Source organism: Pithys albifrons, chromosome 5, assembly GCF_047495875.1.
Source record: "Pithys albifrons albifrons isolate INPA30051 chromosome 5, PitAlb_v1, whole genome shotgun sequence".
NCBI classification, from domain to species: Eukaryota; Metazoa; Chordata; class Aves; order Passeriformes; family Thamnophilidae; genus Pithys; species Pithys albifrons.
The window spans coordinates 9635675-9659416 of NC_092462.1; the positions used below are offsets into that span (position 1 = coordinate 9635675).

The 23742-nt window shown below is 39.3% G+C and overlaps 1 protein-coding gene across 4 annotated transcripts in view; it reads right to left on the reverse strand.

Annotated features, from left to right (window-relative positions):
* Positions 1–23742, reverse strand: part of LRBA (LPS responsive beige-like anchor protein) — a 396467-nt gene that overhangs the window by 340608 nt on the left and 32117 nt on the right. For all 4 annotated transcript variants that reach the window (XM_071555647.1, XM_071555648.1, XM_071555646.1 and 1 more), the window contains 7 exons: positions 8625–8856; positions 8402–8502; positions 6271–6366; positions 2698–2819; positions 2467–2593; positions 1138–1257; positions 700–846 (listed from right to left, as the gene is read on the reverse strand). In XM_071555647.1, coding sequence (XP_071411748.1) covers positions 700–846; positions 1138–1257; positions 2467–2593; positions 2698–2819; positions 6271–6366; positions 8402–8502; positions 8625–8856 — 945 coding nt within the window. The remainder of the gene's footprint in view (positions 1–699; positions 847–1137; positions 1258–2466; positions 2594–2697; positions 2820–6270; positions 6367–8401; positions 8503–8624; positions 8857–23742) is intronic.

The window sequence follows — 23742 nt, forward strand, 5'->3', positions numbered from 1 at the left end:
ACCTTGCTTCTTTAATGTAGTAATGTTTAATAAAGAAGGGGTCTCAATAACAACATTGAATTAAAGTCAGTTTTACAGAATTCAACTGCAGAATTTTTCTGATCCCTGAAGTGTCATAGCAAAATGGTGGGTAACATAAAAGAAACAACACATTAGCTTGGGAACAGCATGACTGTCAGCAATGCTCACTCAGAAGGAACTAATAATTGAGAAACACATAGAATAGGAACCATCTTTTTTAGCTCATGTTTGCACAGCTGCTAGGGAATAACAGTCTTCAATTAGTGCCCCTCAGGCTAAGACAAAACAAATAATAAATCACTGCAACAAAACTAATCCTCAGCACTAACTTCACACATTAAAAAAACCTGACTAGCACCGCAACTATACAGCTACATTTCTAAAACAAATACATCACACTTGACCTAAAGTCTTCAGCCTCAGTGAAAGAGTGAACCCAGTCAGAGATAACAGGGGTGTTCTCCCTCCCCCAAACACCAACTAGGAATTTTTGAGAAGCAAACAGGAACATCATTCTTTTTATATTACAAGAAATTAAATAATTGAATCAAAGCTTCCTTCTAGTTTGGCTTACAGAAGAGACATGAAAGAGTTTAGGTATGTTACACTGTCACAACATTCTTAAAACACACCATGGTCTTAGCAGAGTTAAACGTTTAATAGTCAATTCTAACATACCTTATACCCCAGACCAAGCTGATAAATGGCAAAGATCTGAGCAGCATTGAGAGCCTCACTAAAAAGGTAAACAGATGTCATCTGCCCACAAAACACTCGATTGGCATCTGCTGTTTCTGAAGAGCCCAGGAAACATTTGTCAAATGTCTGAAAATGAAACAGATCCCAGTAACAGCATTTAATCTGCGCTACAAAAACAAATTACACAAAAAAATACACATTTTTATCAGGGGATATTTTTACATAAACAAATATTTGACAATCTGAGCAGAAAAAAAATCTAAATTCTGAGATGTATAAAAGCACAATTTACTCCTATCAAAGAAATACTGTTTTTATTTCAACTTCTTTTAAAAATGCATAAAACAGAGGCAAAGAATATCTATGCACTCCATCAAGATCACCAGTTACAGCTATTAGTGTTCAGGGATTACTTACATCACTGGTGTTAACAAACCACGTTATTTCTCCATAAGATGCCAGTTCCCCATTGACATAACAGCGAAGTTCACTGTTCTTCCAGCGGTTGTAGATGTGCACTATGGTAACCATGTACCACTAAACAGCAAGAAAACAATTCAGATAATTCTGCAGACACAAAGCAGCTTAAGCATTCAAGTGGGGCAGAGTAGAAAAAAAATTTAACTACTTATATGTAATAACTAGAGAGTGAAAAATATATTTTAAGATTAATAAGCTATTGGCGAGCTTTTGTGCATTGCTGTGTCCAAGGATAATATGCCATTTTTTTCACAAACAGATGACACGTTATATGGCATGTAACTTTACAAAATTTTAGGACGATGCTGAACCAAATTTACACTGAAACTTCTGTATAAATAATTTCTAAGCTGGGTTACTCTTAGCATGATGGACTGCTACCAATGTCATTCCAAAGAGCAAGGCTCCAGACTAAAGCCTTTCAAAAGCTGTGCATGTCAAATTATCACAAACAGAATCCATATTTACAGCAAGGGATTACTGATAAGAAATTCCTGAGGAGGCCTGTTCTCCCACAAAAGGTTTACACCAGTTGCTCCAGAAACATTAGCAGAATATCTGATGGAAAAAGGAAGCATCCAACATTGCATGACCCCTACTTAATAGGCAAGCCAGCCCTGAACACCAGCAATAAAATCAACTCATATTTTAATTTGTATATTCAAAAAGATAAAGAGACCATAGCAGCAAATGCAAGGAGACAATTCCTGGACAACCTGGATGAGCACAACCCATAACATTCTTTCAAGAATGATCTGTTTTCTACCACATGTAAGACCACCAAACTCTAATTAATGGGCTTAGCTTGACTAAGAAAACTAAACATGGGTAAGTAAACACTCTCTCAAAGTAACCCTGCATTTGCCCACATGGAGGAAGTAATGACATTAAATGACATTAATGGCAGCAAAATCCTTTAGAAAAAGGAGAAGACAATGTCTGGAGGTATGAGAAAACAAGGAAGAAAAAAAAAACCAAAAGCATTTTCACTTTCAAGCTGTATGTATGTACTAAGAATTCTCAGAGAGCTCACACAAGCCTCAAAAAATTCCTAACGTGACTGGTAAATTCTGCTTTTCTAGATTTCTTACACACTTCATAGTTAAAGAAAAGGTAAGAACTCAGAACACAAATTTGTTTTGCTCATTCTAATACAACTTTTGATCTACAGAAACATGAGCCTAATCAATATCTACAACACACACTCCCAGGCTACAATTTCATATTCATAAAACCTGTTTGGAAGATTTTATTATTTTTACTCACCTTCTGTGGCTTGAAATCAAATTTTACACAGTGCTGGAAACCTTTTCCCTTGGATTTTATGGATGTTACAACCAAGCAGCCTCCAACAAAGTGAGCAGAATAACCAAGTCCTTTGTTTGTTCGAAAACTGACAAATTAGAACAAAATCAGCACATACACAGATGAATGCAAAAATCACTGAGCAATTAACAGAAAATTAACATCAGAAATGCAGTTTTACATAATACTCACCAATACAAGTAAGGCTTATCCTTATCCACATTAATATTATTTACAGGATCCATTCTCAGCCAAGTGTGGAAAGTAAAACCATTCTGGTATGGCCACTTGGCTATAGGAGGTAAGGCAATAGCCTAAAGAAAACAAAAATTATTCATGTAGAAAGATCAGCATCACAACAGCAAAAGTATAAAGGTTAAGGTACACTGTACAAATGTATACTGATAGATAGAGACATATTGCAAATGTGTACAGTTTCTCTATACTAAAAAATAATCCAGCTTAACTTCTGTGCTTTTTTTACTTCATTTTTACAATATTTAATTCATCTAAATATTTAAAAACTGGTCTTTATATCTCAAAGAAGATTATTAATAGTAAACTACACTTCAAAAGTTACAGTATAACAACTTCTCAAAAGGCAAATTTAAGTTGATTTGGTTTTGTGGTAATCGAACAGAATAATCGCATTTATAAACTTATCTTCACATAGTGTTGGTATTTAGGAAAATAATTGATTATGAAGGAAAAGTTGTCCACATTTCACTTAACGGATTCTTTTCTGTCTTAGAACTCAGGTCTATGTAGACCTCCAGTGAGAATATGACAGAATCATAAACTTCGTTAAAGTTAATACAATCCCCACGAGGCAAAATCCACATATCAAACATGGTGTTTGCTACCTCAAAAGCTCTTCAGTTACAAACTGAATGTCAGGACCCTTTGTTTCAAACACTTGGGGTTTATAGTTGGGGTTTGCTTTACTGGGTTTTTCTTACATTACTATTACCTTTCCACTGTTTTGCAGCACAGATTTGCAACACACACTTCAAGTAAGACTTCCATAATCTCTGAACAGCATCAAAGATGCTGCCAAGACAATCGGTATCAATGAACAAAAAAAACACCAAAGAATTCAAGCGTTGCCTGACTCCTTATGCTCCATTCAGCTACCCCCATCCAAACAAAATGCTGTAAATCCTTCTCTATTCCAGCCACCCAATCACTCTGCATGTCTCTGAGTCTAACTTTTGGGAACTAGTAGCACTATCACTTGATTTAACTCACAATGGATCTTGGAGTAATTATACCAAATACTTAATTTCTTAAAACTCCTACATGTAAAAATACATAAGAATATTCCCTTTAAGGTTACTGAGGCACCCCAATATCACACATGGTTCAAGCACTCAACATAATTAATACAAGTTAAACACAAAAACACTACATGAATACCCTAAAGGAACAAAACCTTGTCTGTTTACTGCCAAGTTCTGCTGCACATGATAGAACTGCAGAAGCATTTTTCTAATAGTCTGCATTTTTCAGTCTCAATTTTTTATTAAAAAAGAATTCATTATGTCATCAAGTTGGTGAAATTTAATCTCAAGCCACCAAGGCAGAAAGGTAATGGGTTTATGTGAAGAAAACTGGAGCAAGTCATCTGATAAATCTTATTCAAATCTTGTTCTGAATTCAGCACGAAGTTTTAAACATAATTTTTCATCCTACGATTTTAGAAGAAAATGGGTTGACACACTTGAATTCCTGCAGAAGATTCTGCACAGTTTTCCAACTACCTATTTAGTTTCAAATTCTTTTTCAACTGAACACCACAGAACTTAAAAATTAATTGTTCAGTCACTTGAACCATTACAAAAAGACTAATCATTGCTAAATTTAATCTTCTTCAGTATTACTCAGCACATAATTGTCTAGGACCCATTCTCTCCTGAGAGAATTCTTATAAGCAATATATTCTATACACATCATCTGATCATTAAAAGAAATTACAAATGGTGTAAAGTGTGACCACTTCTAGTTGAGTATTTATTGTGGCTTCACCAGCAAAGCTACAGGTAATGCTGTATTGGGTATGTGTGGCAAGGTGTTGGTGGGGGTGGTTACAGGGGTGGCTTCTGCAAAAAGCCTCTAGAAGCTTCCCCCATGTCCAGCAGAGCTCGTGCTCCAAGGCGGACCCACCACTGGCCAAGGACGAGCCCATCAGCGATGGTATAAGCACCTCTGGAATAAAACTATAGAATCGTAGAATCGGTTGGGTTGGAAAAGACCTCCAAGATCATCAAGTCCAACCCTCGGTCCAACTCCAGTTCATTTACCAGATCATGGCACTCAGTGCCACGGCCAATCTCAGTTTAAAAACCTCCAGGGATGGGGAATCTACCCCCTCTCTGGGCAGCCCATTCCAATGCCTGATTACTCTCTCTGCAAAGAATTTTTTTCTGCTCTCCAACTTAAATTTCCCCTGGCAGAGTTTGAGCCCATGCCCCCTTGTCCTATTGCTGAGTGCCTGGGAGAAGAAACCAACCCCCACCTGGCTAGAACTTCCCTTCAGGTAGTTCTAGACAGTGCTGAGGTCACCTCTGAGCCTCCTCTTCTCCAGGCTGAACAACCCCAGCTCCCTCAGCCTCTCCCCATAGGGCTTGTGCTCCAGTCCCTTCACCAGCCTTGTTGCTCTTCTCTGGACCTGCTCCAGCCCTCAATATCTTTCCTGAACTGAGGGGTCCAGAACTGAACACAACACTCAAGGTGTGGCCTCACCAACTCAGAGTACTTAACAATGGCAACTTCAGCTGGAGAGAGGAGTGACAATGTCAAAGAAACAACTCTGCAGACACAAAGGTGAGTGAAGGAGGGCAAGGAGGTGCTCCAGACACTGGAGCAAAGGTTCTCCTGCAGCCCTTGGTGCAGTCCATGGACAGGCAGGCTGTTCTCCTGCAGCCCCTGGGGGAGTCCCACTCCAGTGGGAAGGACCCACACTGAAGAAGTTCATGAAGGGCTGCCTTTAATGGGTGGAACTTCACAATGGAGCAGGGAAAGACTGAGGAGGAAGGAGCAGCAAAGACACCACCTGATCAATTGACTGCTTTCCCCACTCCCTGTCCCACTGAGCCACTCAGAGGCAGGAGGCAGAGAATCAGGAGTGAAGTTGAGCCTGGGAAGAAGGAAGGAGTGCAGGGAAGGAGTTTTAAGATTTAGTTTTGATGTCTTACTACCCCACTCTGATTTGATGCATACTAAACTAAGTTGAGACTGTTTTGCCTGTCATGGTAATTATTGAGTGATCTCTCTCTGTCCTCACCTCAACCCTCAAGCTCTTCCTTGTATTTTCCCTCACCTACCCAGCTGAAGAGGGGACTGACAAGAGTGGCTTTGGTGGGCACCTGGCATCCAGCCAGGGTCAATCCACCACAAAGCCACCCTCACACGTACTGGATACCAACACAAGCACCATTCCTACAGAAACATGGGAGGGAAAAGCAAGGAGATTTTCCTTGCAACAAGATTTAAGTGAACTAGTCTGAAAAAAACAACAAAATCAAAAAATACAGCCTCATTTATATCCATTCTTTGTGTAATAGTATTTGTCCTTCTCGAGTGATATTGCACATCTATTATAGGCATGATTTATTCAGGCACAATGTAGGTGTCAGGCAGAGAAAAAAATCTGGTTAAAACTCTATGACAATGACAGATGAGATGAAAGAACACCGCAAATGAAAATAACCAATGGCCCTAACAGAACAACAAATGAACAAACAAGAGACTTAAATATCTACATACTGCAGCACTTTTTCCTGGAAAGTTGAAGAAGGCATCAGGTCCATACTTTTGAGGCATGTGTTTTAACACAGACAATAACTTCCCAGCATGGGGTGGCTGACAAAGAGAATTATTAGTGAATAAAATAAGTAAAATAAGAAAATAAAACAAAGCTGTAAGAAACACAAGACTGTACACACAAAAAATGAATGCTGACACATTTAAACTTTAATACAATTAATTAACTTAATTAGAGACTTAGAGGCCAGAGCCACTTTCACCCAGCATAAACTAAACTGACCCTGAATGTTGGCTCCTCCCTCTATCTATTCATTCCTATCAGCAGTCTTTTTGATTTTGCAGTAAGCTAAAGAAAATTAACTGAACCAGATGAAAACTAATTTAGGAAAAACAAATGCAAAGCAATTTTTAATTACAGCTGTTCCGGCCTGTGGCTGTGTGAAACCTGTGCCACAGTATAGGAGCTGGGGAATATCCAGCAAAAGGGAGAGAGAGAGAGAATCAGGAGACAGGATTATTTCCATTAGGACTACGGTCATACACTAGATTAAGCTGACCTGTAAGTCCACAGAGAAAGATTAAAGTCTCAAGGGCAGTTTGGAGCACCTGAACCAAGTGCTCAGTGTGAATACTTTGTATTGCCCCACCACCCTAATTCTGCATCGATTTTGCTGTAACACTCAGCAATTGTAAACTCCACGACTGAGAGCTCGAAACAACAGAAATACAGCAAACACTGCTCACAGTCACAGCACAATTCTGTGTGCCTTCTTTCACCACATTGTAATGTTCTGGTGGATCTATTTTTAAACTTTTCCTGGAAGTGCCCCTTTTCCCCCTCTTGTAAACTGTCACCTGCTGAAAACTAAGCATTGCAAGTATTTCAAATGTACCAAAATTACAGTCAGCTAAACAGTGCTTCAAGAATCTGAATTAAAATTGAGGAGGAAATGCTGAGAACTTCTAAGACATCTTCAGTGCTATAGAATTTGACCAGGAAATTCGTGTAGTAGCAAAATACTTGGTAGCTTTAAAGCACTGCTGATTTTAAGATTTAAGGAATTGTAAAACTCCTTAGTAATGCAACAGTAGCCTTTTTCTCTTCCTTTCCTCTGCCTTAAGTCTTTAATAAAGGAAATTAAATGCAAGTAGCAGAGACAGGAAATGAAAAAGTTAATGTTAAAAACCACTTTAATTCATCTATAGTTAAATACACTCTGTATGTTCAATTAAGTTTAAACGATCTATGAAGTTTAGAGTATTTTTATTTAAGCAGATTAAGATCTCCAAAGTTATTTATTTCAAAAGGTCTTTTAAAATTTGCTGTTATATTGAATATCCTTTTTAAAATTCTTTGAAGTCCACAGAGACACTGGGCCACCTTTTCTCTGCACAAGACAAAGTATTTACAGATAACAGAAATTAAATTAAAACTCAAAGCAGGTAACACAATTGTTAATATAGTTCCCAAGTTCAGCAAAACAATAAGTGCACATTAAAGAAAACTTTATCCAGAGGCCTCTACAATATACACACTTTTACTTTAGGGAACGAGGTTCTCAAGAGTAAAAGGAGATCCCCTTCTTGCTTTCTATTTCACACAGAAACAGGAGAAAAATGGCACCATTTTTCAGTGGAACTTATTTCCTTCACTTCAGCATCTGCCAAAAATTCTCACTTCCCTAACTGGATACAATTTTTCAATCTTGAGGTGAAGTAGAGTGATGTGAAAATATGAGCAGGAGGAATTGCCTGTGTAGCCATTTTTTATTTATTTCTCTCCTGTGACTTAAACAAAAAAAAATTTAAGGCTTTTTCCTTCAATTTCACATACCTGGGATCACAAAAATAAAATCATGTGCATAAGAAGACTTAGGAGTCAGCATATTATTCCCAGGTGTTCCAAAGGACCAATGCAGTCCAGGAAGAAATTTAATTCATCCCTATTCTACTCTCTGTATTTTAATTGCTTGCAAGTAAAAAGATTCACTGGTATAGTACAAGAAAACATCCTGTATTTTTGGTACATTCAAAATTTATTATAAAGTTAATGAAACAGTCTTAACTTGTGAACATTAGGAAAAATATAAGCAACACCACAAAAATGTTTCAGTTTTGTGTTTTCTTTTACCCATCTCCCTTTTTCTCCTTGCAGCTTGCTGAAGAACAACTTGAGCTCTCGAACCGTCAAGTTATAGCTGGCCAACACCCCCAGCATATCCACTAAGAGATCTGGAAAGGAAAATAAACAGCTTGTAAAATGCAAAGCCAAATTTCTGTCATTTAATTCATGTGTCCAGGAGGTTTTACACAGAAGAAACAGAGGTTGAGTCATACTCTGGGTGCAACTGTACCTGCAATCATGTTGTCAGCTCTGTCGATCCTCTTGAGCACCTGTTCAACCAGCCCCACCTCTGTGCACGCCTGCAGGTTGCGGATACTTTTCTTCAGGATTGCTGTGAACATGCTCCACACCTCAGCCTGGCAGGTGACGTCACACTTATCCAGTAAGTCCACCATGCACGTGATGCCCTCTCCTTCTTGGATGATGAAGTTCATTTCCAAGTCAAACTGGCCTCCGACGAGCTTTCAGACAAAAAGATTTTACAAAAAAACTTCAGACAACTGTATCAAAGTATTCTTTGAAGGTATTCATTCTGCAAGAAGAAAACTATCAAAGATGTAGGCTAAAAAAAGCCATAATCAAGCTGATATCGATATATTGACTTATTTTTCTTGTTTCAAGTTTCGTTAAGTAACAAAGGTAGGGCGGTCCCATGGCACAAAGGAGAGCACTCTGGACTCCGAATCCCAAGGTCCCTAGTTCGAGTCTCAGTGGGGACCGTCCCCTGGCAGTTCAATGCCTCCCTGCCATCCCATCCCGTCACATCTCAAATTGCTCAGCAGGGTCAGCCCCGGTTAGTACTGGGTGCTGTGACAGTCCCGAGAACTTCCCTGTCACTGTCCAAACTCGCTCGGCCATGGCAGATGGACCTCAGGACTTAAACAGTGCGGCCAGTTCTGTGCACGCTGAGCCTCACTTAAAAAATCCACTGTGCAGGCTGGAAGGGCACACCCACGTGGGGAGAGCCCTGCCCAAATCTGCATTCACAAAGTCTGGCCATACATACATACATAAGTAACAAAGGTGCTCCTAAGGTGTCACCTACAGACAATGGCTGCAGAAACACATTTAGGTAGTTTAAGACAAAGATGTCCTGAGTTGACTCACAGAGCTGAAGACATCAAGTGAGTGTTCTAAAACAAGTGAGAGTGCCAAAGCAGCCAAGATATTGTAAATGGCCTGGAGTGGCCCTAAGAGCTCTCCTATGCACATGCTTAACACTCCTCAGTTAAGAGGGCAACTGCAGGAAAAGGAGCTGATGCACATCATAAATATTGCCACTCATGAACACCTAAGAGACATTCCTGGGATACTGAATAAAGCTGGTTGAGTGAGAACTGCCAGATTCATAAGCAGTCACAGGTACTAAAAGGAAGCAAAGGCTTGGTATTATCTGCATGAAACTGGAACTGCAGCTCTGTTCCAAGCCTTTGACAATGCTCTGGGTATGACACTTAAATCCTGTAATATTCCAGGTCTCCTAGGGGCATTTCTTATTTGAACATACACTCGGTAACTAACCACATACGTGTGTGCCAAGGAGGAGGAGAGGGCAAGGACATAACCTGCTCTACTCATTCATCTCCTCAACACAACAAAAATTCCAGCTGAAGGGAAGATGGATTGTACTAACCTAACTCCTTTATCCCAATTCACTCTTTCTAATTTTAAACTTCTCTTGGACTTTAGAACCATATTAACTTTAAAAAAATCACAGAATCACAGAATATTCTGAGTTGGAAGGGACCCACAAGGATCACTGAGTCTAACTCTTAAGCCCTACACAGGACCATCCTCAAGAGTCACATCATGTGCCTGAGAGCTTTGTCCAAAGGCTCCTTAAACTCTGGCGGGTTTGGTGCTGTGACCACTGCCCTGGGGAGCTGTTCCAGTGCCTCTAGTTGAAGAACCTTTTCCTGATATCCAACCTAAACCTCCCCTGACAACTTCAGGCCATTCCCTTGGGTCCTGTCACTGGTCACCACAGAGCAGAGATCAGTGCCTGCCTCTGCTCTTCCCCTCAGGAGGAAGCTGTAAACTGCAATGAGGTCTCCCCTCAGTCTCCTCTTCTCCAGCTGAACAGACCAAGTGCCCTCAGCCACTCCTCATACGGCTTCCCCTCAAGGCCCTTCACCATCCTCGTTGCCCTCCTTTGGACACTCTGTAAGAGCTTAGTGTCTTTCTTATATATTTTGGTCACCAAAACTGCACACAGTATTCAAGGTGAGGCCATGCTTGTCAAATTACCCATTACACACACACACATATATATACACACACACACACATATATATAACTATATACCAAGAGGAATTCAGATAGCATTAACTCATGATCAGAAGTATTTTAGTTCATTCTCACTTCTGCAAGTTTGTTTAATAAAGGGCATTATTACTGTCCTACGTGGTGTTCCTTTCACAGGCTTTGACATCACAGCTTCAGTGCTGTCCCTCATTGAAGTCATACCATGTCAAAACTGCCCCAAAATGCATATCCTAACTTGCTTCCATATTAGCTGTGAGAGCTTCTCTCAGCTAGTCAGGATCTGAAGATAAACTTACCCAATGGAATAGAATATATGCTCTTCATTAACCACTGAAATTACCATACATTTTCCTCAAGTGCCTAAATCTTGTCACTTTGAAGAAGCAATCTTTGGACTTCTGGGCATAAATCAGTAATGCCAAACACCACAAGAAGCAGCAAAAGTTACTGCTTTTATGACAGAATAGACAATGTCTCATGGCAACAATTTCTAAACAGTAATTTACACTTTTCCATTTCCTTCTCTCTTGGTCTTGAAAAATAATTATGCAATTTACTATCAGATGCTTCCTTAATATCTATGGAAACCGTAGGAACTGAATGGGGAGACTTGAATTATATTCTCAGGTTCTCTATATCAACTCATGCTGTCAACTGAAACAAATCTATCAAATCATTACCATTCTCCAAGCCTTACTTCTCCCCTTCCAAAGATGGAGCAGAGGCCTACTTCAAGAAAGCTCTGTAAGGCAGAATTCAGGGAGAAGCTGAGCAGAATGAATTAACACAATTATCTCAAAACAAATGCAAAGAAAAAAGGACACCCCATCCCCCTTAAATAAAACGCTGGACAGAGTATTTGAAAACATAAAATACATAACCAATGTTACATTTTGCTTTACATTAAATTTATCCTCTATAAAACCAAGGTGTTCCTCAAGAAGCTGCTCTTCTTCTTACCATGAGGATAAGAAACAAAAAAAATACTGAAGAGAGAGAGAACAGCTGAAGAATAAATTCTAGTCACAAACCACCTGCTAATTCTTAACAGGAAATCCAACTCTTTATGCATTTGGTTTTAACTATCAGCCAACCATCAATTACCACACCAAAACCATAGACAGCAACTAGAGATGACCTTACCTTCACCTTATAGTCTACCCCACCAATCTTTCATTTTTGGCTAGATACACTATTATCAGTAACCACCCATCTGTCAAATTAGGTTTCCAATCTAATCTGCAAACATAAGCATTTCAGCAAGTACATTCTAGAAATTATATGCTATGGTAAAAAAAAAAAAACTACCATTTTAACATTTTCCTTAAGGGAAGTGAGGACAAAAAAATCTCCCAGAGAAGGCAGAGTAGCCAGGGCACAGTGCAGTGATGTACTATATGTATGCACAGCCATTAGACACACATAAGCACACACACACCCCACAGTATGTCATATTAACCCTTTCTAATGGTGATTTGGAACTGATCAACCTTCAAAACACAAATTTGTTTCCAATGACAGGGATCATAATCCAGGCCTGTGCATTGGCTGGTTATTATCTGAGCTGCAGTAATGGCTGTGCACAGCAAAATGTAATCTTCCCAAATGTCACAGTAAGTTATGAATATCTGAGCAGCTTAATGCACCTTACTAGCCATGAAGTGTGAGAATGTAATCTTATTACCTTTTTTATGGTTGTATTTTTTTGAATAATGTAGCCTTTGAACTGATGTATAGTCTTTCCTTGCACTTTAGCATGATTTGGTCTCCTATGTCGCACAGTACATTTTTCAAAATTCTCCAATTCAACGTATTTTAAGTCCTCTGCTGAGCTGCATAAACAATCTTTATAGCAACCCACAGGGTGGCATAACGTTTTCTTTCCTCAGCACGTAGGATTAAGTGTAAGCTTACAGGAATGGCTCTAAAGGGCAGTATTCAAATACATCCTCACAAATTTTAGGTTTGGCCAGCTGTATTTACCTTCAAAAATATATTCAAGCTAAACAAATAGCTCGAGCTTTTTTGGTAAAATGTTTCTGCATTTAGCTGACTGAGAACAAGGAGAATACAGCAATTTTTAACTGCGAGTGCAGAGAGTGTAACTTTTTTTTCCCTTTAGAGAATCAAACTAATGAGAAATCAACATAATAGCACTAATTTTAAGTATAAAATAACACTACAACATTTCTAAATAGAACCAAAAAACCTCTCTTTGCCAGGAAGTGATCCAAGATATAAAAGAGACTTTGCACTGTTTGGGTGAGCAACTACCAAGCTACAGCATGTAGAAAATGGATCAGAATAAGCTCAGTCAAGCTCTTTCCTAAAAGATCATGATCTAGATTATTAATCTAAATTATTCTTCCTACTAACAGACATAAAATATTTCAAAAGCTTGTAAGAAAACATTAGAAAAAGGCATTTCAATTACCTGTAACATGCAAAAAAAAGAAATTTAGTCCAAAATCAGTATTTCTCCCGGAAAAGCCTATTTGGTTGAACTTGGGAGAACTACAGGGCTGGATCTTCTCATTTTTACCTCAAATGTCCAAAAAAGACTTCACTTCTGCAGAGCTTGTCCATCCTTCTGGTTATTAGAAAACCTACACATCAAGTACTTGGTTTGTTCTCTAAAGCCAGGATGAAGGACTATTAACCAAAGTGTGACCTCCCTTTACCTCAAGACCATGATTCTGTAATCTCAAAATCACTTCAATATGTCAAAAACAAGGAGTATGGACAATGCCTACCTATCCTATGAAGAAAAAAAACATAAATAGGCTGAGTCTATCTCGATGAAAATTTTAAAAGTTTGTGCTTAATAAGAAGCTGCAAAGTTGTGTGTACAAAGTTGATAAAAGCCCAAAATCTTCTATTCCTAAGAATAAGGTCCTTATACAAGACAAACATGAAGAAAAATGTGCTGAAGCTAAACCAGTTGCTACTTCAACAATTATTTTATATACATTATATGTATTTTTTATATCCACCCTATTTCTTACCTCTGTTTACAAAATAACCATGTTATCCAAAATGTTTCTGTTCTTGATGCAATTTTTCATCATGTCAGTTAACCCAAGGCTTGGAAAAAAAAATCAATTACAAAAAAACCCCAACCGAACAAAAAACCCTTGTGGTTCTAATCCCTTGATGACCAAGTTTAAGTGCAGCTTCTGGAGAACACAAACAAGATGGATTGATGATCCTTGTGGGTCTCTTCCAACTCAGAATAGTCTGTGATTCTGTGATTTTAGCCATAAGGTTCCTGAGTAACAATAAATATAGTATTCTTTGCCTACATTTATTATCTTCCACAAAAGAAATAACCCATCTTCTTGACTCCATCCCCTTTCACATATTAAGAAACTACAACAACATGCACTGACAATCAAAAATACATGCCAAAGACTGGGGAAGTGTCAGAACTAAAATCTCTTTAGGGTCAGAGTCCCACAGGCTCATGGGTGATCCAAGCAAGTCAAAGTCCCCAAGGGCACACAATAAACAGGACAAGTCAGCATCATGGTACATGGTCTCCTCTCCCAGGCACTCAGCAATAGGACAAGGGGGCACGGGCTCAAGTTCTGCCAGGCAAAATTTAAGTTGGAGATCAGAGAAAACTTCTTTCCAGACAGAGTAATCAGTCATTGGAATGGCCTGCCCAGAGAGGGGGTGGATTCCCCATCCCTGGAGGTTTTTAAACTGTGATTGGACGTGGCACTGAGTGCCATGATCTGGTAAATGGACTGGAGTTGGACCAAGGGTTGGACTTGATGATCTCGGAGGTCTTTTCCAACCCAATTGATTCTATGATTCTATCCTGGGCATGACAAAAAAAACAAAAAGATGGTTGTGATTTGGAAAGGCTTCTACAGAACAGAAGAGGAAAGACAGGGGGAAAGAGAGTAACTCTTACATAGTAATTTGGAGCAATCAATTCTCTTCCCCTCACCCCCAACTTTTCCATGCAGTTTTTTCTATCACAACCCAGGAAGGTGAGAATTAATATCTGAGTCCTAAGGAGGTCTGGCAGAAAGCCTGTTGATAGTTTGCAGATGTGTATCACATAGTGATACTGGCATGAATGTGAAGCCAATGAAATCATGACAAACAGGGCTCCAGCCCAGAAAGGTTAATAGGGAGGCAAGAAAGGGGCAAAAAAAAGGCCGGATGTCAATTTTTTTCTTCATTATATTGCTACTGCATCAACCATAATGCAGCAGAAGAACTAAACAAAACACAAAGAGCTGTGGGAAGACCCACTCAAGAAAGGCAAGGTCGTAACCTCCCAGCAAGATCCAGAAGATTTAAAGCCATTTGCTGGAAGTTCTAAAGTAAACTGAGACCATCATATGCCATAAGTGGCCAGTGACTCTTCCACAGAAAGAAAGATTCTACTGCAGCCTCTTCTTTACCACCCCTTGAATCTTGCTCCAGCTTTGGACTTGCATTCTTCCACGTTCAAACAAAACCAAAAACAATTCAAAAAAATCAAAAACCATCAGACAGGGAGCAAACAGGTATATTTTTTGAGCAGAAAACCATAAATTTTTCCTGATGATGCCTCAGGCTGAAGTCACCAATTTCTCCCCATCCAACACTACTCAACAGTTACACTACAGACAAAATATTAGTAGTACTGAACTACTCTGTTTTAAAAGGGAATAAGGGCAATAACAAAGAAAGAAAAAAACTATTCTTAATTAAGTTCTTAATTAAGAACTATTTCAAAGTTCCTAACAAAACTACACACCTTCATTTTCCTGGCAAGTAAGTCCATTTTAAACCAGGCACATCAACAGTGGCATTGCACAACACCACTGTACTTGCTTTATTCCCCATGAGTTTGTGGGATTCTGTTCAATATTAACTATGATCAAAGCTGGATCATTCAGGAAAAAACATTCTCATTGCTTCCCTTCATAGGGATTCAACATAAATGTTTTGTATTAAAATAAAATTTCTTCAAATTCTCCTTTCATTTGGAAAACTGCCTACAAGAAAATTGGACAAGCCCTCACAAGGTGTTCAGAGTCTGCTGCTGCCACCTAATGCTGCATTTGGAACTGAGAGCCCAGCATTAAATACACTCTCTGGGTGGTATTCTCCTCCTGCCCAAGTCCCCTTTATATCAGCAGCTCATTCCCTGTGCTCTGGCACAATCAAGATAAAAAGCTGCACCTCAAGAAAGTAAGACAGGATAAAATTTCTAAGTAGCACAAGAGATTGCTTTTAAGTATTGGTTTCTATAAAACCAGGGTTTCCTCAGCTTCACAAAAGCTAACTACAGGAGGGAGCTTACCCAATTCACACAGAAAAGAGGAACAAGTATCTCCTGCCTAGTTAATCTGAGACATAAGCTTATTCATTAAAACCTGTCTTTAAAAATGCACTGAGCTATGCACAGATGAAAATTACTCTCAGCCAAAATAACAAATTCACAGAGCAGAATTCTTGACCATGTAGGTACAACACACCTGGAGCACCCTCCTGATGATGACACTCACCCATGGGTTTCTCCTTCCCAACAGAAGGGGGCAGGCAGTGGAAATAACCAATTTTAAAATGTGCTTCTGCTGCAATCAATGATGCTTTATTTACCCTGGCTAATAATCTAATATTTTCACTCTGTTTACAGGCATTTTTACCTCAGATTAGTTCACTAACATGGTTAGTTCAGTTTGTAGTGTGCAGTTGAAGCCTCAGTGCAAAAAGAGCAATGCAAGGAAGAATTATCTCTGCACAATGTTTTAAAATGTGGGGCAGAGAGAAGAGCACTACAAATTTCAAATGTTACACTATTCAGGTTTAATGTATTTTAGAAAGAGCTATTAAGCATGTTTTTAAGTACACACCACAAATTTAAGTTCAGTATCTTACAAAGGTAACAATCCCAGTTTTAAATTATATCATTAGAAGAGTTAAATTTCCTTGTACACAAACAATCAGGGAAAACAATTCTAGATTTATTTCATTGGTTTAGTATCCATTCAAAAAGTGATCTCAGTGTAAACAGCTCAACTTAAATACCACGTTCAAACTCAAACCAGTTAAAGCACTTCACAGTAGATGATTTTTCAGGTCCCTTCCAACCCAAGCCATTCTGTAACACCATCATGCACTGTGCTTGTTTTCCCTTTTAGAAATTCAACAACATATTCCAAATATGAAAGGCATAAACGAGTTCAATGTTAGGAATTTTACCCTTCTCTCAGTCTTCACTGACCCATCAAGAGGTAGGACAGCTGACAAAAAAAGGATGGCAAACAACATGACACCAAAGAGGAGGTACCGGAGGCCCAGGGAACCACCCTGGCACAGACCAAACAGGGGAGATACCCAAGCAAACCTGGAACCACTGGAAAAGTCTAGGAAAGAAAACAGGAGACAGGATAAAGCAGATTCTCCTCCAGTTTTTGTCCGACACACAAAGCTGCTCACAGGGCCCTTTGCCACATGACTCTAAGGTTTATTTCAAACCCCTGAGGAAACAAAGAACTACCAAGCTGACATTTTGCAAATCAAACAATTTCAAGAGTAAACTTCAACACATTCCAAACAGCAGCTTAAAGGTGTGTTTACGAAACCTGGCAGTCTTTCTTGTTTGAACTACATTAAATATCTTGATAGATATTACCATAGGCTATGTCTAAATCCAGATGAAATTCCTTTCTTTGCATTCTCTGTATCAGCAGAATTAAATTCTGGTTTTGTTTTAATTAACTTTTTTCAGTGTACTTTAGCCCGTGATACTGTTTAAGCCATACAAGAGAGATATGACTCCAAGAGATGGTTTAATAACATGCAAATTTGCAGCTCCATACAGGAAATGAAATATCCTAAATCTTTACATCACATCAGATTCATATGTGCATTGAGAGCAAATAAATCATTTAAACCATGATACAGAGAACCTTTTTAAATTTGCATTTATCTACAGTAAATACTGCCATGTTCTTTAATAGCTTGCTAGTTCAATCTTAGCAAACTAATGATTTACGGGTTTGACATTTTAAAAATCAGAAATCTGTCATTTTCTGACATCCAGTAGAAATTCTGCTCGAGTTACATTACTCTGAATTTCAACTCAAACACATGAAACACACACAGCAAAGCACTGCACCAACTCTCCATTTCATTATTGCAGCACCTCCCTCCCAAGCTACACATCCAACAGTGATCTAACATTTTTACTTGAAATAAAACCACATTTTTCAAGCACCAGACACGCCTGACTTCATCAAACACGGAATTTTTTGTCAGTTCTGGAAATAGCAGCCATGAGCAAACAAAACCAACCTGCTACACACTGAGATAACAGAATAACCACACCCCAGTCACCAAGGAGCACAGGTCTGCATCACATCCCATCCTAATCCCTTCCCTCAGGGAAGGAGCCCAAAGGCAACATTTCTAACACCACATTAATCAACCAGTCCAGAGTGGGGAACAAACCCCACAGTCAGGATGACTTTACAGGGAATACCCTCCTCGTGCACACCTCCATCAGTCAGGACTTCCACAAATTCATCTTGCCCAGAGGCCAAACCATAAAAAACCCAATGCTGCACAACACTGAGACCACACCTGAGCAAATAAAACTGTAGTTTACATATACTTAAAAATAAGGGCCCACACAGAAGTTAGACAGGTAGGTTAAAATAATCAAAGACTGACCCTCACTGCCAGAGAACACAGTCCTTCTTCTCTTGCATTGCCAAGAGAAAGAAAAAAATTCAATTCTAATAAAAGACCTGGAGACACCCAGAAAAACAAAAAAACACTTACCTGAAGCAAATTGCCCAGGCTTTCTTTCAATTAATTTACATTTTCTAACCTACTTAGTATTCAGCATCTGAAAAAACTAACAACTTGCCTTTTTTTTAATTACTTAAATGCAAAAAATTACAAAAATATGGTTTCCCTCAACCAAGCTGGTGTGCAAAGACAGTGATAACAATTCAACAGGAAAACATTTTAAGATGTTTCCTTTAAACATCTAGTGATATTAATTATTCTATTAATTGATTATTAAATTTATTTCAATTTAACCAAGAAACCACAAGTGTATTAAACCACATCTAATTATGAAGGAGTACAACCAATCACACAATTACTCCCGTGTATGCCACTTACACTGAACAGGACTACTCCTAAAACTATAAATACCCACAATAAATAATTAATGCACAATAACATACCATATCTGACCTTCTGAAAACTGCGGCTTCCTAAACTAAGAAAAGCAGAAAAAACATAAATAATCCTCAAGAAGTTTCCCAGTGCATCCAAAGTGAGGTACCTGCACCTCAGTGGCTGGGCAAGACAATCCTCTGGAGCGTGGAAAGAAAATAATTTTTGTATCATTATTAATAAAAAAGAAAAATTGAAATAATTTTTTTAATCTTTCACGCCTTTTGATTTCTCTTTTTGTATTGGTTATAATGTTCTTATACTAATACAGCAACACTTGTATATAATTTATAAATAAGAGGTATACATTTCTTGGGGGTGCCTGCCCAACATTGGTTCTTTACTGATGGGGCAGATGCCAGAGAAGAGACAATATATCCCCAAATATTTATCCAGAAACACTAAGATGTCTGGTACTTTACAGCTGATTGGGGGCCAGGGGCAGGAAGCCACCAGTCTTTACAGAATCTGAGGTTTGCACCCTACAAGTCTTATACAAGCAATTCTTCACAGAACTTTCTAACTTGTGACTTAAATTGGATATTCAGTTTGCGATACTTGCAAAATACATTATTTTAATAACTGTGTGGTAATGTAATAATTAAATAGCTTTTTGGTTTATTTTTACCAACAAATTACTTTCCTTTTTTCGCCTTCAGATTCCACTCTCCCCTCCCCCCTCAGATTTTTGCCACTCCATTGTTTAGAGTTTAAAAACAAATGTTATTGGAATCCAGTGTATTAAATGTATTGAAATATGACTAAACTAATGATTTCCACTAACTACCCCAGAAGAAAGAGGTGCCTTTGAGAGAACAGGTACCTCAGTAAAGCCTCCACAGCTGGACCATTTTCACTTTTATTTCTTTCAATTCCCACAAAGCAATACTGAAAGCAAGGACAGAAAAGTGACTCTGACACTTAAGGTTTGTTACAAGGCGCTTACATTTCTGTGTTTCCAAAAACATTCTAAAGCTCTCCCTCCTCCCTGATTTGCCACATTGCTTTTGGTTGGTCGGGGTTTTTTCCTGCTAGGACAGAAGCTCCTACTGTTACTCTAAGGCTCTACCCTGCCTCGATTTCTCCCTTGTCCCTCTTCTCAGCATGCAGACAATGTCTGAATGGAAACTGTCTCCAAGGAACAGGTACAACAGTATGTATATATGTATGTATGGCCAGACTTCACAAATGAAGATTTGGGAAGGGCTCTCTCTGCCCACGTGAGTGTGCCCTTCCAGCCTGCACAGTGCATTTTTTAGGTGAGGCACAGCATGCACAGAACTGGTCCCACTGTTTAAGTCCTGAGGTTCATCTGCCACGGCCGAGCGAGCTTGGACAGTGACAGGGAAGTCCTCAGGACTGTCACAGCACCTGGAACTAACCGGGGCTGACCCTGCTGAGCAATTTGAGGTCTGACAGGATGGGATGGCAGGGAGGCATTGAACTGCCAGGGGACGGTCCCACTGAGACTCGAACTCAGGACCTTGGGATTCAGAGTCCAGAGTGCTCTCCTTTACACCACAGGACCGCCCGGTACAACAGTAAAGGAGAGAGAAAACCCTCACCAAATCACAAAGAAACAAGCAAAAGTAACAGTGTTCCATGTTATCACTATCACCTACAAATACACTCACCTGTTTACAACATCCCCCACTCTTCTCCTGGGAAGTGCTTCTCCTTACAAATTCCAGTTGTTCTCTTATCACCCTGCATGGCAACTCCTTTTTCCCCCTGGCTTTTTCCATTTTCATAGAAAACAAGATACTTCTGACTTAGCCACACAGTATCTGCCTGTACATTCAGCTCTGCCCATCCAGTTCACGGCAGTTTCTTTAATTTCTCTCAAGAGCCACCTCTTACACAGGCAGGTGTGAAAATTAAACAACATGCCCCATGCACAGAAGGAGGTACAATCAAGGTAATTTTAACTGTAATTAAAGTTAGACGTAAAAAGGCAAAAGCAACCTCAAGTACACAAGGACAAACTACATTTTGCTTGATTTAACTTTGCAATCAAACACCAGCAGCAGCAACTGCCCTGTATTCCTCAGCAAACCTGTCAAGACCCTTCCACTCCCTGTGACCAACTGCAGTTTGGACTGCAGAGAAGCAACAACTGTTGGACAAAAGGGGGTTGAATGACATATTGAATCAAGAATTTAGCCAGTAAAGTCAGCATTTGCTTAGGCTTGGACTTCTGCTACTTTTAACTTCCAAATAATTGTTTTAAAAACACCAAACTCAACAGATTTATCAAAAAGGCCAATAAAAACACAGCATTAATGGTGCCCTCACCATTCTTTCACCAACACTGTCACATCATGTATCTGGACTTGTAAGGCAAAAAAAAGCTTTTTCTGGAATTATTACACTCATAAGGATATAAGTATTCAGAAAAATGCTTACACACTTCCCCCCCAAAAAAAAACTGTGAATGAAAAATAAATTATCATCCACGAGTGATAATGCATCTAACCTGAAAAAGGCAGCATCCAAATAATGTATGAGTGTGTGACACAGTGTTTCTTGGAATGCTCTTTTCCCTGTGAAAAGTGTGATTACTGAACAATAAATCTCGCTGCAGTGAGACAGTGAAGGAAAGAACATCTGCCACTATGAAAAGCTACTCAACTTGAACACAAAGAAAGTATCATTATCAAAGGAGAGGTTAATGCCATCAAAACAAAGAATAGTATAGTCTTTATAGCATAATTCTCTGTTTCATTCCATATCCAAATTATTTTCCCTTTTTTTCTTTAGTTTTAACAGCCACTGTAGTCTCATAGCTCTTCCCTCTGATTCTATTAGCAAACCCCCAAAATAATAAAAAAACAAGCAACCACCTTCCTAGGTTCTTAAAATCTGTCTCTCCTAAATGAATTGTATTTATTTAATTAAACAAGTTTCAAAGAAACATGTAGCATCTATGACAGTCGTGGATTCTGTGACTGAAAGGGTAACTACAGAGTTTACAAGAAAAAAACCCCTTGGAAAACTCACAGGACTTCAATATTTTTCATCAAAACAAACAGAAAAATATCTTCAGCTTGTAAAGATTTTGATTTAAATTCCAAACCTGGAGATTCAGTGACAGTTCTAACAGAGGAGCTATTTCCTTCTCTTTCCTTCTACTGGCACATTATTCCCAGAAATGAAGTTTTGCCAAGCAATTTCAGCACTGTGGAGAACCACAGATCCATTCCTCAATGTTTATCAAATAGCTTTAGTAACAGCATTTCCTGTGGCTTTCCAGACACGTAAACATTTACTTACAAGAGATTTCCCAACAACCACAGCAAAAGTAATTGCCACAAAAACAGCACAGACCAAGAAACAAGTTTCAAGACAGCAACCTGACAAACAGTACAGACTGGGGTCTCTAAGGTGTGAAGCCAAAGACCAGCACGAGGGAAAGGGGAAAGGGGAGAGGGGAGAGGGGAGAGGGGAGAGGGGAGAGGGGAGAGGGGAGAGGGGAGAGGGGAGAGGGGAGAGGGGAGAGGGGAGAGGGGAGAGGGGAGAGGGGAGAGGGGAGAGGGGAAAGGGGAGAGGGGAAAGGGGAGAGGGGAAAGGGGAGAGGGGAAAGGGGAGAGGGGAAACAATAAAGAACAAAGGCTTTAATATTTCCTTTTCCTTTCACTCTACACATTACCTTTTGTTTCAGTGTAACTTTGGAGAACAAAGACAAAAGAGCACCACTATGTAACACAGTTCACCACAGTTTTCTGAGCAGAAAAGCAACTTTAAGGTGGTAGCTGCAACTTCATGAGATGAAATTATCATTCAAGTTATACCAACTTTATTTATGCACCTAGCTTTAGTGTTGGGGGGGGGTTCTGGTAAAGATTAAGTCATATGGCACTGCTCCAAAACAGTCTTTAGTGAGCACATTTCTGTGTAAGGCACATCCAAATGCACCAGCTACTCCCACATCTCACAGTCTTCCAACTTGTATCTCTCTACTACCCTTATTCTTCAACAAACAACACAAGTCACAGTATCCTTAGTTTTTCCACTCACCCTGTTTCCACACAGAAAACATAAATTAAAAAAAAAAAAACATAATCATTTCATCAGTACTATTTCTGTTGCTATCTGGAATTCAGAAAACTCTTCTCAAAGCCAAGATAAATGCAAAAAGCAGTTTCCTGAAGCCTGTAATTCCACAGTTCTTTTCCCACCACTTTGGAAAATCCAGTTGCAGGGGGGAGCACATTGCCAGCTGAAACTGATATCACCATTGCTCTGTTTTCTGCTGCTTTCAGTGCCTGAATTATGAACCTGTCCAAGACTTTGGTTTTCCGCCACATCACCCAGGAGACACCTGAGGACCATCCAGCTCTGGGGCTCCTCAGCTCTGAAACTGCAGGAACACCCACTGAAACTGCAACCCTTCCACACTCCCAGGCTAACCAGCAGCTCTGAAAATCACAGTTCAGAGCTGACCCTCATGGAAGGGAACAAAAAGCTCTTAAAGAAAAGAACACCCAGGCACTCAGCAATAGGACAAGGGGGCACAGGCTCAAGCTCTGCCAGGGGAAATTGAAGTTGGAGATCAGAAAAAAATTCTTTCCAGAGAGAGTAATCAGGCATTGGAATGGGCTGCCCAGAGAGGGGGTGGATTCACCATCCCTGGAGTTTTTTAAACTGAGATTGGCCGTGGCTCTGAGTGCCATGATCTGGTAAAGGGACTGGAGTTGGACCAAGGGTTGGACTTGATGATCTCAGAGGTCTTTTCCAACCCAACCGATGCTATGAGTTTATGAAAACAAAACCAAAATAGACAAAAAAAAAAAGAGCTGGCATAAAACCACAGAAGTATTTGATTACAGTGGTAATCCTGTCAGATTGTTGTCACACATTTTTTTCTAAACAAAAACATTTCTTTT